Source organism: Cherax quadricarinatus, chromosome 7, assembly GCF_038502225.1.
Source record: "Cherax quadricarinatus isolate ZL_2023a chromosome 7, ASM3850222v1, whole genome shotgun sequence".
NCBI lineage: Eukaryota > Metazoa > Arthropoda > Malacostraca > Decapoda > Parastacidae > Cherax > Cherax quadricarinatus.
Window position 1 is genome coordinate 7902081 of NC_091298.1, and position 17611 is coordinate 7919691.

Consider the following 17611-nt stretch of genomic DNA (forward strand, 5'->3'; position numbering starts at 1 on the left):
TTCTGGTTATTACTGGCCACTAAGAGCGGTGCTAAGTGGCGAACTGAATGAAGTAGTGGTGAAGGCACTCAGTGGTTGTGAATGTATACGGTAGTAGTGAGTATACACATTAGTGGTGAATGTTCACAGTGGCGGTGAATATTCACAGTGGCGGTGAATGTTTGCACTGGTGGTGAAAGTACACAGTGGTGGTGAATGTACAGTGATGGTAAGTGCATGCTACAGTGGTGAATGTACATAGTGATAGTGAATGTACACAATGGTAGTGAATGTACACAGTGATGGGAAATGCACACTGCGGCGGTAAATGTTCACAATAGTAATCTTAATCTTTGATTCGCCGGTACTGCCGGCCCGGGTCTCTGCCAGTTGGCGACGATGATGAAGGTGGTGAATGTGTACAGTGGTGAATGTGTACAGTGGTAGTCAATGTCTACAGTGGTGGTCAATGTTCACAGTGGTGGTGATTGTCCACAGTGGTGGTGAATGTCCACAGTGGTGGTGAATGTGTACAATGGTGAATGCTCACAGTGGTGGTGAATTTTCACAGTGGTGGTGAATGTACAGATTTAAATTTTGTTGTCGAAGCTGCTAATTTATTGTGCATCCTGTACCCATCTTGTGTGTGTGCGTGTGTGAGAGATTGTTTCTGTGTGTACTGACCTGTATGGTGTTGCAGGGATCGAGTCATAGCTCCTGGCCCCACCTCTTCACTGGTCGCTATCAGGACTACACTGTAAGACACACTTGTGAATAAGAAAATAGGTAGAACGTTCGGTTCACACTCGAAATGACCCGGGCTTAATCTCTGGGTGAGTCGAAATGAATAGGAAAGCCTCCTTATACCTGCTGCTCCTATTCACTGATCACTAAATAGATAGATAGATCGGCTGGATGGTATCCTAAGGGAAGGGGCCCTTAGGACCCCAACTGAAATAAGCAGCACTTGGGTGGATTTATTACTGAAATGTTCCGCTAGTACAACATGCTTCTTCAATCGATTCCAGGATAATATAACACTGGAAATAAAATAAGTGGAGAGGTATTTTGAAGTGATCAGTCTCTCAGCCTTTTTATCAATGCTAAGAGACTGGTCACCTCATTATTACCTTTCCACTTCTGCTGTCTCTAGTGTTATAGTCTCCTGCATTCGACTGAGGCCTATTGCAGAGGCAGAACGTTTCAGCAGTAAACATAAACGAGCGTTGTACATGCTTGGCTTTCTTTGATTATTCTGATTTAATAACCCTTCACTGTTAGTTATCCGAAGAAATTCTTCTTCTTCTTCTTCTTCTTCTTCTTCTTCTTCTTCTTCTTCTTCTTCTTCTACAGAGTAAGTTGCTGACATCTTTTTTTTTTATATTCTCAAAATTTGTCATGAGATAATAGTTCTCATCTTGAATAACCTCTCGAGGAACATGGTAATCCCCTCGACCTCCGAAGTAAGTCCATCTCACAGAAAAGACCAAACATGGAGAACGTAAAAGGAAACAACTAAGCCAATAATACTGTGAGGTATGACTCGAGGGTTAGTGGTGCTATTGCGGTGAAGGAGGACACTACACTAACTGCCTGGTGTTGATGTTGTGTAACAATAGCCACGTCATCACAAGATAAATATCTCACCGCTAACTAACACGACTAGGCCAGCTTACCACCACATCCTGGGCGGGGGTTTCTTCAACTCATTTTCATTAATCAGTGCTACCTTTCTTTGTTTTAAAATAAAAATTACATTTAGCGTATCTGCTGTTCAGTTGGAAGTAAGTAAACACGAATTTGCACTCCATCTGTCGTATCATTGTTCTGTCAGGTCATTCCATGGTGTTGTGTGGTCCTCTTGAATTATTATTTTAGTGTCTCGTTACTTTAGTGAGCAGATTTATGTTCGAGGTGATTACTGTTATGTACCTGGCTTGCCAACTAGCACGAAGGTGCTGTAAATGCCTTTGAGTTGGATTCCAATGTTTTGCTATTCCAACACGAATATAGATTATATACAGTCAATAACAACTGCTGTGGTATCTTACCAGAGAGCTTGACTTTAATTTCTCTAATAACATACCAACAATCACTAATGGTTTCTAGTTCTTATGTTTGCGTCATCATAGTAGACGTCGCAGATGATTGCAATCGGTAATAACGTTAACTGCATCTTCCTAGCATCAGAAGATGCATTCTCCAATTATAGCACAGAATTCAACAATATTTGTACCTACGCAGCCTGTATCCCACAAAAGAAAAGGTTTCTTCATTTCATACTGTGCGTCAGGAATTAAAAATTAACGCCGTCCACAATTAATATACTATTCATTATCTCTCACAGTCGTTCCAATATCTTTCTGGTGTTCCAGAGACTTACTCTAATATATAAATACCTTGTTTACTTATTTTTCCATAAACCCTAAATTTGTGTTATATATTAACTCTTAATACGTTTCTACCATTTCCTCAACTGTGAAGTTGTGTAGTATTTTAAATAAGACACTTTACGGAATCTAATATTCCAGTATCTTCAAGTTTGGTTGTATTCCAGACCTCATGTACTTAGACTGCGCTGCTTGACTTTGGTTATCCTTATTTATATTATTTTGGGTTGATAATACAAAGAACTCTTCTTCGTTCTCCACAGTCTTTCTCTGGTATATAATATTTCAGCAGCTGTAGCCATTCCGTAGGTTAATCCAGAATCTTTTTATTTCCACTAAGTGTCATTCCTACTGTGAATTCTGTCTTAAACTCGCCCTTCTGATTCCATTAAATAAATCTTACTCTAGGCATGAAGATGTTGTATTGCATCTAATGACTTTTACACTATTTTACTGCATACCACCGAAGATGAAAGTATTGCAAATCATCCCAAGTTGCTAGTCATCCTTGCGAGGAAATGCGGCGGGCAAGCCTCACCGCGGGTCAGGAACCCCCAGCCATCCCTCCTTCGTCAAGTACACTTCACTTGAGGACTCCTCTATAGAACTCCTTACACGGCTCGAACCATTATTATTGTCATTTTTGTGAGGTCTGATTGCGTTATTGACAAACTTAAAATTTCTTTGGAGGGTTTTGGCTAAAGATGAATACCTTCTCGTGTCCACTAAGTGAGTTTATTTAGGTAAAAGATTATTCTCATGTAAACTTCAGCACAATGCACGCCACTTGGAAATCAGCTAATGCTATATATTATATATTTTGTGTTACTTTCGTGCGTTAAAATACTAAGATTTAAAAATTTTGTTCTAAATATTTTAAAAATATTAGATTTAAACACTTAGAAATTAAGTACTTCAATTTTATTGTTAAAGAAAGTGTCCTACCTCGTTTATACTCAATAACTTCTGTACAAATATTCAAAGAGCATACAGTATATTCTCAAACCCCTCACTAGTGAAGCTTATATATGGTCAGTACTTCCAAGAATTGAAGTTTACTTGGTTAAAAATCCTTTAGCCTAAGCTCTCATAAAATGAAGGTCATGTGGGGACTTTGTCCCCATCAGGGAAGAACATGCGACCACCACACGTCTTAACACATGCCAGAGGACGTTTCGGCACACGACGGAAAGTACATTCCACCAAGCATCTCATCACTGAGGTATAACTGACCGGACGTCCATATTCATCCTGTGGAGGGTAGCGCAAGAGCATGTGGATACACAAGAGGCCAAGGGACTAGACCCCAAAAGGGTCACCAAGATACCTTTCTTTGACAAAACTTTTGTTATTGCCAGAGAGCTCAATAGGAAGACTTGATATTTTTATTTAAGTGTAGTTAACCTTCCCATTGACAGTGAACTCAGCGAAAAATGTCTTTCATTTTCAATGAGGTGCGTGCAAACGCTTACCTTTGTCAATGAAAGGCTTGAAAAGTCTTGCCATCGCCAGTGATGCCCAGTACAATGCTCGTCTTCAGTGCCAAATTGCATGAGAGCATTTTTTATCATTAGTAAAAGGTGATCGAAGACAATACTTAAAATTTGAATGTAGCCAGTCTGTTATGGCAGCCGCTCTCCCTCACACAGTATAGTGACCAGGCTGTTATGGCAGCCGCTCTCCCTCACACAGTATAGTGACCAGGCTGTTATGATAACCACTCTCCCTTACATAGTGTAGTGACCAGGCTGTTATGATAACCACTCTCCGTTACATAGTGTAGTGACCAGGCTGTTATGATAACCACTCTCCCTCACACAGTATAGTGACCAGGCTGTTACGATAACCACTCTCCCTTACATAGTGTAGTGACCAGGCTGTTATGATAACCACTCTCCCTTACACAGTATCGTGACCAGGCTGTTATGACAACCACTGTCCTTTACACGGTGTAGTGACCAGACTGTTATGACAGCCTCTCTCCTTCACACACTGTAGTGACCAGGCTGTTATAACAGCCTCTCTCTTTCACACAGTGTAATGACCAGACTGTTTTGACAGCCACTCTCCTTCACACACTGTAGTGACCAGGCTGTATTATATCACAGCTCATTCGCCCCTCGGTGTAGTGACCAGGCTGTATTATATTACAGGAACTCTCCTTCATATGTGTAGTGACCGTATTATATCACAGCCACTCATTGCCAGTGTTGTGGCCAGGCTGCATTATCACAGCCACTCATTGTCAGTGTTGTGGCCAGGCTGCATTATCACAGCCACTCTTCCTCACGCAGAGTTATGGCCAAGCTATATTGCATCAAAGTCACTATCACGCATAGTGTTGTGGTCAGGCTATATTACATCACATCCACTATCACGCATAGTGTTGTGGCAAGTTATATTATATCACAGCCACTACCACGCATAGTGTTGTGGTCAAGCAATATTATATCATAGTCCCTCTTCTCCGTATACGTATTTACGGCAATACCAAGTGTTCCTGGTGTATTTTCATCTGCTTGAGGATTCACAACATAGCTGACTCTTCATGAATGAACACCAGATAGTGTTGACTCACTTCTTAACCTTCAGCCTTTTAGACTTCGAGTGTATATTTACACTCAGATTTTTCGCCTTCGTTCTTCGGACTTCAAGAGTGTGTTTACACACGGCTCTTAGATCTCATTTGTTTCCTTTTAGCATGCTATTGCCAATGAATGTCGCCTGAATAGTAGATTTTGATAAAGTGATATTAACGGTTGTGTGTGTGTGTGTGTGTGTGTGTGTCTGTCTGTCTGTCTGTCTGTCTGTCTGTCTGTCTGTCTGTGTCTGTGTGTCTGTGTTTGTGTGTGTCTGTCTGTCTGTCTTGTATGTGGAGTCAGTGGTTTTAAAATTAGTGCCTTTTTGTATCAAGCGCCTGACACAGACGTTACTTAGCCACAAGTTTATCTCGTAACTAGAACAAGAAAACTTATTGTTTCTTTACGGTGTTGTGGCTAGTATTACTGGTCTTAACAGAAATGGTGCAGCCTAACCGTTGTCAGAGTGGATAAATCTGAGCTAACCTGACATAGAGACCTATAAGTCTTCCCCTGTTCGTGGCAGCTTCTAACTTTTATTTTATCTGGGTAGCTAATAACATCGGCCTCTCATGTGAGTGTGGCTCTTCCAACAATGGCCTAACCCGTGACTGGTGTCTTTTCAATACTTACAGGTGGTGGCGGACACCGCAGCACTGACCTGACTTGTGGTAGAGGCTACTCAACAAAGATGATGATAATAAATTCGTCAGGAACGAAGTCCTGACACGGGTCTTTTCCTTACGGTGACATGTCACTGGTTCCAAAAAGAGTGTCGAAGTTTCTGTAAGAGGAGCGCCGTTTACAGCCTATGACAGTAGACCGGTCACAGCACTGATTTCACCTGCTTCAGACCTTCAGTACTAACCTTATCGGAGGTAGTGATGTCGACGGCGCGTCCCTCGTAGTGGAGGCTGTGTGGGGCGTGGTGTAGCTCTTCGTCCCATCCTTCGGTAACTCGGACCTTGACGCCAGGCCACTGGTTCATGACGCTGATGGCCAGCGTGTTCAGCTTCTCCTTACACCGCTGCGGGAAGGAACAACACACCTCGAGTTAGTTGGTTGACCTGCCAAGGGTGGCGGCGTGATTTACACCCAACACTCTTCCTTATCTGGACGCATGCTCACTTAAGCTGGATAGAGCCCTCTGCGGCTACCCATTAGATTTATCATAATGCGACCCAAAGCTCTATTATTTATCTGATTAAGTCGTTACACAGTCCTGGACGATTTGTCCTAGCCAATGAGTTTGTTATATACTCCCATGCAATATAAACTGCCTCACAATCAGTTAAGAAGCACAGCAGAATAACGCCTTTACACGGAAGTGTATGAGATTAGTACAAACATTAATACTTATTGGCAACAATTATTTGTTTAGTAAGGAAATTTAAATTTTAATTTAACTAAGATTTTTGTATTTATATGGAGCGCTAAACCCATTATGGGTCATACATCTCAGGAAACGGTAGGGGCTCGACCTTCCGTTCACTAATCGCGTAGTAAGGAGCGGTGCCTACGCACTCAGCAACGGTGCCTTTAGCTAAGAAGCAAGAGCTAGATGCATCACTAATCACATTAACCCCACAAATATTGTCTTACGATACAGTTATGTGACGATCCTTTATTAGACAAGGCGATAACTTTGCTCCGGTAGGTTTGCGGATGTTTAACCGCTTAATGGGTCATCATCTGATTAAAACCCGTGTCAGGAGACATTGTGTTGTTTCCTGATAAACAAAACACCACCACCTCGCAAATCAGTTCTTATGATTCACTGGCAACACCAATAACTATCTCGCCAAGAGCTACTTACTCACTAAAAACCCGTCACTACTTCTCGTTAACCTCGTGACGACCACAAGAAACCCATTTGATTTTCGTCGACTGCCAGCCGTAGCATTTGTTTAGACTTTATTGCCGAAATAAGAGCGAGTTAAATGGCCGCTGTAATCAGAGACATTTCTGAAGCCTAACACCGTGCACCTGGCCGAATAGGATTGTGTGTCATTAAGTCAACATTTGTGGGAGTGAGGATAAGAAGAACATGTGTTGATTGGTGTCGTTTATCAGAGGAACAAGAAGCTCCGTGTTCACAAACACTCTCTCCAACACTGTTCTCACAATAATTAATGTCGCTTATCAGTCGCAATCTGATAGTGATTAATTTCCCAGTTAATGGAGGTAAAAACACTGACAGCCCATGTCACAGATGAGGGAATCATCCTGAGTTGTGGGGGATCAAGGAGGGATAAGAGTGTGGGGCATTATAAGCCGTAAGGGATATATATATATATATATATATATATATATATATATATATATATATATATATATATATATATATATATATATATATATATATATATATATATATATATATATATGTCGTGCCGAATAGGCAGAACTTGCGATCTTGGCTTAAATAGCAGCGTTCATCTTGCCATATAGGACAAGTGAAAATTTGAGTATGCAATAATTTCGCCAAAATCATTCTGGACCTAACGAAAAATATATATTTCACTGTGTTTGTTTAGTATTAAATTATTGTAAACAAATCTAAAATATATTTAGTTGGGTTAGGCTAAAATAAATTTCTCTTGATATAATAAGGTTAGGTAAGTTTTCTAAGTTCCTTTTGGTGCAAAATTATAAATTTTTGCATCAACATTAATGAAAAAAATATATCTTTAAACGTATAAGAGAAAATTTTAGAAAGAACTTAATTTTAAATGAGTTCTTGCTAATTGACCAGTTTTACATATTCGGCACGACATTATATATATATATATATATATATATATATATATATATATATATATATATATATATATATATATATATATATATATATATATTATAAATATATGTGTGTGTGTGTGTGTGTGTCGTCCCAAAAAGGTAAAACTGGCCAATTAGCAAGAACTCATTTAAAATTAAGTGCTTTTTGAAAAAATTTCATATATGTTAATGTAAAAATTAATAATTTTGTACCAAAAGAACCTTAGAAAACTTACCCAATCTTATTATAACAAGCGCAATTTAGTTTACCCTAATCCAATTAAATATATTTTAGATAAGTTTACAATAATTTAATAATAAACAAATACAATGAAATGTATTTTTTTCGTTAGGTTCAGAATGAATTTTGCGAAATTATTGCATTACACAAATTTTCGTTTGCCTTATTCGGCAAGAAGGTCGTTGCTATTTAAGCCAAAATAGCAAGTTTTACCTATTCGGCACGACATATATATATATATATATATATATATATATATATATATATATATATATATATATATATATATACATATACATATATATATATATAATGTATATGAATGATGAAAGTTTTTCTTTTTCGGGCCACCCTGCCTTGGTGGGAGGCGGCCGATGTGTAATATATATATATATATATATATATATATATATATATATATATATATATATATTATATAATATATATATATATATATATATATATATATATATATATATATATATATATATATATATATATATATATATATATATATATATATATGTCGTGCCGAATAGGCAGAATTTGCCATATTGGCTTAAATAGCAACGCTCATCTTGCCATATAGGACAAGCGAAAATTTGTGTATGCAATAATTTCGCTAAAATCATTCTGAACCTAACGAAAAAAATATATTTGATTGTGTTTGTTTAGTACTAAATTACTGTAAACGTATTTAAAATATATTTAGTTAGGTTAGGCTAAGATAAATTGCTCTTGTTATAATAAGGTTAGGTAAGTTTTCTAAGATTCTTTTGGTGCAAAATTAAAAAATTTTACATTAACATTAATGAAAAAAATATATCTTTAAACGTATAAGAGAAAATTTCAGAAAGGACTTAAATATAAATGAGTTTTGGCTAATTGGCCAGTTTTACATATTCGGCACGACATATATATATATATATATATATATATATATATATATATATATATATATATATATATATATATATATATATATATATATATATATGCCTAAAAACATGCAGAATTGGTCAAGAGGTACAGTTATTGAGATCAAACATCAGAATGCAAGAAATGTGATCCAGGTGACTTTGGGCGTGGAATGATTGTTGGTGCCAGGCGGGGTGGTTTGGGTATCTAAGAAACTGGTGTTCTCTTGGGATTTTCACGTACTGCATTCTCTAGAATTTACAAAGAATGGTGTGAAAAGTACAAAACATCCTGTGAGTTGCCATTCTGTTGGGGAAAACTTCTTGTTAATGCGAGAGGTCAGATGAGAATGGAAAGACTGGTTGAAACTGACATTAAGATGACAGTAACTAAAGTAACCACGCCTTACAAGAGTGGTATGCAAAGGAGCATCTCTGGACGCACAACACGTCGAACATTAAAGTGGATGGGTAGAGCAGCAGAAAATCACACTGGGTTCAACTCCTGGCTACAGTAGACACAGGTTCACCGAAAGTGGACAGTTGAAGATTGGAAAACATTACCTGGTCTAACGAAACGCGATTTTGCTACGACATGAAGATGTTAGTCAGAATTTGGAGTAAATCTTTGGGATGTGATGGAGCGGGAGATTCGCAGCATGAATGGATAGCCGACAGATCTGCAACAACTGCATGATGCTATCATGTCAATATGGACCAGGATCTTTTAAAGATGTTTCCAGTATCTTGCTGAATCAATGCCACGAAGAATTCAGGCCACTGAGTGTTGTGTGTGTGTGTGAGTAAACACCAAGATATGAGGGAAAATGGTTGGCAAATCTTCAGAATCGCTAAGAATTCATCATCAAAATTAAAGTTAAAAAAAAAGCGTTAAAAATGCAAGGTTCTTAGTCTTTAAGCTAATATTCTCAATAAATATGTTACTATTATTTCTTATGATAATTTATGGGCCATAAAATTTTTTTCGTTGGCAGCAAGCGGGCTGCGGGGCCTTAATTAGACTAATCTGGTCTAGTGGACATTTTGTGCTGCCCATACACAGTCTTTATATGTGGGTAAATCATGGCAGGCGCTGTGCTAATACTTCAAGGTCTGGTTATCTGTGACGTTTTTGCCTATTGTACCTGATATCATTGAGCGGAATAGTTTTAACAAAAGAGATAAGGATGCCCTAATCTAGCTCAGGCTCCGGCCTTCCACACGCGCATCTACCTTCTTTGTCACTGTCATCATGATTGCTAATTACCATATGGGAAGCTATCCAAATGAATTCTGTGCGCCACTTAGCCATTGTATACAATGCATACATTAAGACTTCAATTATTCCAACACGTTTGCGTGCCTAGTATTTGATAAATAGTATAAGCTTACAAATGTGTTATTTGTCAATGTTTGAACTGTAGTCCAGTACATGAGTGTGTGTGATTATATTCCTTGTTCTGTAAAGTATACATTTATCAAAATCTATCTTTGTCATTGTTTGAAAAATGAACCAGAAATTGTATGTATATTACATGCGATATATTTGTACATTATGAAAGAAATATAACATTAAAATCTCGTCAGTTCTTCTAACCCATGTATGTGGTAGCCAATTCTTAAAGATGGTAATACCCATGCCAAGAGTAATTCCAGTACTGTTAGAACGAACCTTTTTAGGCTGCCGTAGCTATAGCTGAATATTTGACGATATTGCCATAGCCATACTGAAATGTTCCAGCCTAGGACAACACATTTCATTACTTCATGCAAAACAACCATTGTGAAAAAATAGTGAACTTCAAAGCACAAGCAGGTTGCAACACTAGGGTTGGAAACAGTAAATGTATAAAAGGCATTCAGCATGAAGTTATAAAAAAAAACAATAGATCAGGTCAGCAAACAAAGGGGGACAGCAGAGGGCAGCAAGGGACTAGCTCCCTTAAGGTTTACTATACTAATAGCAGGAGTGTAAGAAATAAGATAAATGAGCTAAGATTAATTGCAAGTGCAGGAAACATAGATATTATTGCTATAACAGAGACCTGGCTCAATCTGAAAGATAGAGAGATGCCCTCTGAATGTCACATACAAGGCTATAAATTATTCCACGCTGACAGGGTCAACAGGAAAGGTGGTGGAGTAGCGATGTATGTCAGAGACAATTTAAATTGTTGTGTTAGACAAGATATTAAATTAGAAGCGTCAGCCACTGAATCTGTTTGGTTACAGCTTCTCGAGGGCCGAGAAAAACTAATTTTGGGTGTGATTTACAGGGCCCCAAATCTTGATAGGGAGTGCAGTAAACTCCTATGGGACGAAATTCGTAAGGCATCTACATACGAAAATGTTGTGCTAATGGGAGATTTCAACTATAGACAGATTGACTGGAGCAATTTGACAGGAAATTTAGAGTCAGGTGACTTTCTTGATACGATCCAGGATTGTTTTTTAAAACAGTTTGTGACAGAGCCAACTAGGGGAAATAACCTCCTTGACTTGGTTCTTGCCAGTAGGGAAACACTAATTAATAATCTTGAGGTTAATGATGAGCTTGGGGAAAGTGATCACAAATCACTCAGTTTTAATATATCATGGAATTCCCCTAATAATGGCAATCAAGTCTCTGTCCCTGAATTCCGCTTGGCTGATTTCATAGGACTGAAAAATTACTTAGGTGGGCTGAACTGGAATGACCTGACTAAGGGTCAGGTAGGTGGTGATGGTTGCCGATATGACGCTCAGTCAAATTATGTTCCAAATAGGGAAATCAGATCAAACAAAAATGATCCTAAATGGATGAACAATAGATTAAAATATCTAATTGGTCAAAAGAGAGGCATATATAGGCAAATCAAAAGAGGGGAGGAGCAATTAAGAATCGATATATTCAGTTAAAGAGAGAAATAAAAAAAGGAATTAGAAAAGCAAAAAGAGATTATGAGGTTAAAGTTGCAAGAGATTCGAAGACTAACCCAAAAGGATTCTTTCAGGTATACAGAAGTAAGATCAGGGACAAGATAGGCCCACTCAAAAGTTCCTCGGGTCAGCTCACTGACAGTGATAAGGAAATGTGTAGAAGTTTTAACACATACTTCCTCTCAGTTTTTACACAGGAGGATACCAGCGATATTCCAGAAATGATAAATTATGTGGAATAGGACGATAATAAACTGTGCACGATTAGGGTCACAAGTGACATGGTCCTTAGGGAAATAGATAAATTAAAACCTAACAAATCCCCAGGCCCTGATGAACTGTATGCAAGGGTTCTAAAGGAATGTAAAGAAGAGCTTAGTAAGCCTTTGGCTAATCTTTTCAACATATCTGGCACCATGCCAGTTTGTAGTGATAAGTGGAAAATGGCAAATGTGATACCTATTTTCAAAGCAGGTGACAGGTCCTTAGCTTCGAACTATAGACCAATAAGCCTAACCTCCATAGTGGGAAAATTTATGGAATCAATAATTGCCGAGGCAGTTCGTAGCCACCTTGAAAAGCATAAATTAATCATCGAATCTCAGCATGGTTTTACAAAGGGGCGTTCCTGCCTTACGAATTTATTAACTTTTTTCACTAAGGTATTTGAGGAGGTAGATCATGGTAATGAATATGATATTGTGTATATGGACTTCAGTAAGGCTTTTGACAGGGTCCCACATCAGAGACTATTGAGGAAAATTAAGGCACATGGAATAGGAGGAGAAATTTTTTCCTGGATAGAGGCATGGTTGACAAATAGGCAGCAGAGAGTTTGCATAAATGGGGAGAAATCAGAGTGGGGAAGCGTCACGAGCGATGTTCCACAGGGGTCAGTGTTGGGCCCCCTGCTGTTCACAATATACATAAACGACATAGATGAGGGCATAAAGAGCGACATCAGCAAGTTTGCCGATGACACCAAAATAGGCCGTCGAATTCATTCTGACGAGGACATTAGAGCACTCCAGGAAGATTTGAATAGACTGATGCAGTGGTCGGAGAGGTGGCAGATGCAGTTTAATATAGACAAATACAAAGTTCTAAATGTTGGACAGGACAATAACCATGCCACATATAAACTAAATAATGTAGATCTTAATATTACGGATTGCGAAAAAGATTTAGGAGTTCTGGTTAGCAGTAATCTGAAACCAAGACAACAGTGCATAAGTGTTCGCAATAAAGCTAATAGAATCCTTGGCTTCATATCAAGAAGCATAAATAATAGGAGTCCTCAGGTTGTTCTTCAACTCTATACATCCTTGGTTAGGCCTCATTTAGATTATGCTGCACAGTTTTGGTCACCGTATTACAGAATGGATATAAATGCTCTGGAAAATGTACAAAGGAGGATGACAAAGTTGATCCCATGTATCAGAAACCTTCCCTATGAGGATAGACTAAGGGCCCTGAATCTGCACTCTCTAGAAAGACGTAGAATTAGGGGGGATATGATTGAGGTGTATAAATGGAAGACAGGAATAAATAAAGGGGATGTAAATAGTGTGCTGAAAATATCTAGCCTAGACAGGACTCGCAGCAATGGTTTTAAGTTAGAAAAATTCAGATTCAGGAAGGATATAGGAAAGTACTGGTTTGGTAATAGAGTTGTGGATGAGTGGAACAAACTCCCAAGTACAGTTATAGAGGCCAGAACGTTGTGTAGTTTTAAAAATAGATTGGATAAATACATGAGTGGGTGTGGGTGGGTGTGAGTTGGACCTGATTAGCTTGTGCTACCAGGACGGTTGCCGTGTTCCTCCCTTAAGTCAAGGTGACCTTACCTGACTAGGTTGGGTGCATTGGCTTAAGCCGGTAGGAGACTTGGACCTGCCTCGCATGGGCCAGTAGGCCTTCTGCAGTGTTCCTTCGTTCTTATGTTCTTCTTATGGTTATTTTGCATATTGTGATACAAACTGTTTACTGTGATCTTATTACAGTTCATTGCTTCATGTATGAGTCCCATCTTTTGTGATAAAATATATTGCAGGGAAAACATAACTAACCCGTGTTTTACACCGTCTAACTCTCACATAGAATATAGTAATCGTACACTGCGGATTTTTTTTTTTTAATTACGAATGTGGCTCCGCTCTCTGCCGAGCTTCTCATGCTCACCAGCCTATTTTGGAGTCCTGAGTCATTCTTAAAGATAACCGGCCAGCTGATCTACAGAACAGACATGGCATAAAATCAGCAATTTACCTGAGGAATGTAAACTGCCAAAGAAGACGGAATTCAAAATAAGAAGTGGCGTACACTGAAGGGCGTGCATATATAACAATATTATACGAATTTTAGGGATTATTATACTCTTTTTATCTTACATTCTTGCTTTAATAAATGACTCATCAAAACTTAAAAAAATATTCGTAAATAAATCAGGGATTCAAATTGAATAAAGATAGAGTAGTGTACCAGAAGACTGTGTACAAAGGTGTGGTAGAACCACAAATGAACATCGTAGACTGTGAGGCCTAGACGACTTCGATACGACAGACACCATAACAACGGAAATTACAGCGATAAAAGCTACAGTGACAGAAACCACAATAACAAAAAGCTTCACAACTACAAAAACCACAGCGACAAAATCAGAACTGACAGAAACCACAGCTACAAGAACTACAGCAAAAAAGCCACAACTACAAACACAATACAAAACCAGAAGCCACCCCCAGCAACAGCAGAGACAAAAACCATGAGAGAATACACAACGACGTGAACCACAACGACAAAAGCCACTCTAACACAAACCACACCGATTTTAACCCCAGCGACAGAAACTGAGTCACGAATCATAACGACAGAAACCAAAACTGATGCTGGCGATACTGAGATTGCAACATTTGTCTTTGCAGTAGTCTATTGCTACAAAAAATCGCACAAGTTACAAGAATCAGTGAGCGAGCTATAAACAAACTGTATTTGTGAATTGTACAAAGACATGCATGAGAAAACATGAACTATTTCAGCCTCTTACCAATGTGATTCCTATGTAACATAGGAATCACATTGCCAGATAGATTGACTATAGCCACATACAGACAGCTATCAATGACTACAAGAAATATTCGCCACAAGCATTTAATTCAGTGCTGTGTACGAATTAAGACAGCATAATGCATCACTGCCTCTTGGTGTAATCTCCTAGTCTCCAAGGCTCATTACCCACTAATTCAGAGTTAGTATTATGATCTTTTATTCCGATGATAGGGACTAATGTGAAGCTATGACGCCTTGGGCGTTTAGCATGCTGCTCATGTTGACTGGGCGCTTACAGTCACGGTGTTGATCCTTAAGCCAGTCAAGACTCCGTACGATGGCCATTAGATAAAGGAAAAATTGATGATAGATGAGTTTTTTTTTTTTGTATTTTGCGCGTTTATTAAACTAGAGAAATTGTAAAAAATAAATATATTCATTATCTGTTGAAAGTACGTATTATGGAATCATTTCCTATGTTGACGCAGCAACACCGACTGGTGGTTCGGTGTATATACATTGAGGTATATACATCTTTCATTATATGCATATACATTGTATATACGTAAAATGTGTATGCATCACTGTACGTATATACACAAAAGTGTCTTAATAGTATCGACATTGTAGCTCAGTGTTTATACATTGAAATGTGTATATATCATTGTATAAGCACAACATCTCTCATTGTATATATACACAGTATACACACACACACGTTTATATATTAATGCATATACATTTAGAGGTGTATCATTTGTATATTTACTCTCTTATATTGTGTAAAGTTGTTCATGAACTATAGTTAGATTTTCGGTAGATTGTGGCCTTTATGATCCTGGCAGTTGAAAATTCTTACCCATAACATAAAAGCGTATCAAGATCAACTTACATTTGCAAATAAACTCACCAGCACTCTCACACAGTACAATACTTTAAGGCTGCAAAAATGTACACGCGCTCGCAAGATAAACTAATGCAAAATGTATCCATTATCATGAAAGTGAGCACTGCTACATCAGCGATACACACACTAAACATATCATCACAAATATATGCATAGTTATTGCCAGTGCTCGTGTGAGTCGATGTTTGACAAGTGTTCTTCAATCAGGAGCTTGACTGTGGATGAGGCTTGTCAGCCCCTGAGAAGGTCAACACGGCACTTACGAGATCCTCGGCTACCGTGACCAGTCATGATCCATGCTCTTGACAAGACCACAGACCTGCCTCAAGCCTACTCCTTACCCTCCTTGCATCACTAAGTGTCTTTAAATCTCTCTCTCTCTCTCTCTCTCTCTCTCTCTCTCTCTCTCTCTCTCTCTCTCTGATAGGTGCTCCTGATTTTTTTTGCTTCGATGCTGATACCTATCGCTCTTCTAAATATTGTGTTTTTGTTTCATTGCTATTGAAATTTTATTCCGATGATTACCCCCCCCCCTTCGTGAATCTGACTGGGCGTTCACGCTGTAAAGCTTATTTAAAAAAAAAAGCGGCTCATCAATGAAAACGTTTTTGTTCATGGATTTCTACGACCAACTGATCCCCGCCCCCGACCCGACCAACCGACCCGTCCCCAACCCCCAAGGAAGCCACCCACACAACAGTCAGCTAACCCCTGGAGCACCTATTTACTGCATCAAGAGCTTTAAACTTAAATTCCTCTCTGACACATGCCTCTGAGCTCTCGTAGATAAGCAATTAAACTGTTTACCGTAGCCAATCATGTTCTTGGTGGGTTCGTTGGCTTTATTACCAGTGCCGACCCGCCAAGCACCAGTCTGGGCTTGTATATCACAGTTAATGCATACAAGATGGCGCTAACAAGAAGAATAGCAGTCGGGTGTCTGCCAACGTTTACCCGTCTTCCTAGTTTGGCGACTTTGACGAGTCTGGTGGTGCCAGCTACCCGGCAGCTCTCCTCTTATCCTTGTGTCCAAATCTGCTTTCTTGATTGATACTGACTGCAAGTTGTGAATATTCATCCCACGATTTATTCCTCGAATAATGAAGACAGCAAAATTCCCTTTTGCATAGTTAGGGACGCAGCGACCCGAGGTGACCTCAGATGTTGTTATTCGTCGCGCGTGTCATCCTGTGACCTCGGTTTATTCGCAAATATAGCCATTTAAAATTATATATATATATATATATATATATATATATATATATATATATATATATATATATATATATATAATGTGTGTGTGTAAAACAACCACTGTGAAAGAATAGTAAAATTATAACACCTTAGGTTGGCAGGTCCTAGAACTAGGTTGCTTCACTGTGAGGAAGGACATGAATTGCCGTTCAGGTAAAGCCTCACCAACATCTCTTTATACGTATCTTGAGATACTGTGCTACTATGAAAAGCTCCTGCAGGTGTCCGGTGGCACCTCTGGTTGATGCTTACCTTGAAGGTCTTTCGTATACCAAACTAAATAGACAGCCGCTTCTTCAGTAACGCGTTGATGTTTTAGAACTGTTCTTATACATAGAAGACATCCTGCAGGAGAACCGTCTACGGAGAGTTCACCGCTGTTTTGAGAACCTTCCTGAAGCTATAAGAAGCGTCTGCGGACGCGTGTATGGCTGGGACCTCCCAGGCAGCATGGCTGGCTGGGTGTGCTGTGGGTGTCAACAACACTGCGGACTCGCTCCAGTAAATATTTTGATCCTAGGCCTGCAGCTGCCTCGTGCCCGCTGTCTTTTATTTGATTTAAATTATCACCACAACCACCCCTACCACACCAGCAC

General features: G+C 38.9%; 1 protein-coding gene across 1 annotated transcript in view; it reads right to left on the minus strand.

Moving 5' to 3' along the window:
- Positions 1–17611, minus strand: part of LOC128685398 (sonic hedgehog protein-like) — a 264924-nt gene that overhangs the window by 27669 nt on the left and 219644 nt on the right. The window contains exon 2 of the mRNA XM_053771924.2: positions 5817–5975. Coding sequence (XP_053627899.1) covers positions 5817–5975 — 159 coding nt within the window. The remainder of the gene's footprint in view (positions 1–5816; positions 5976–17611) is intronic.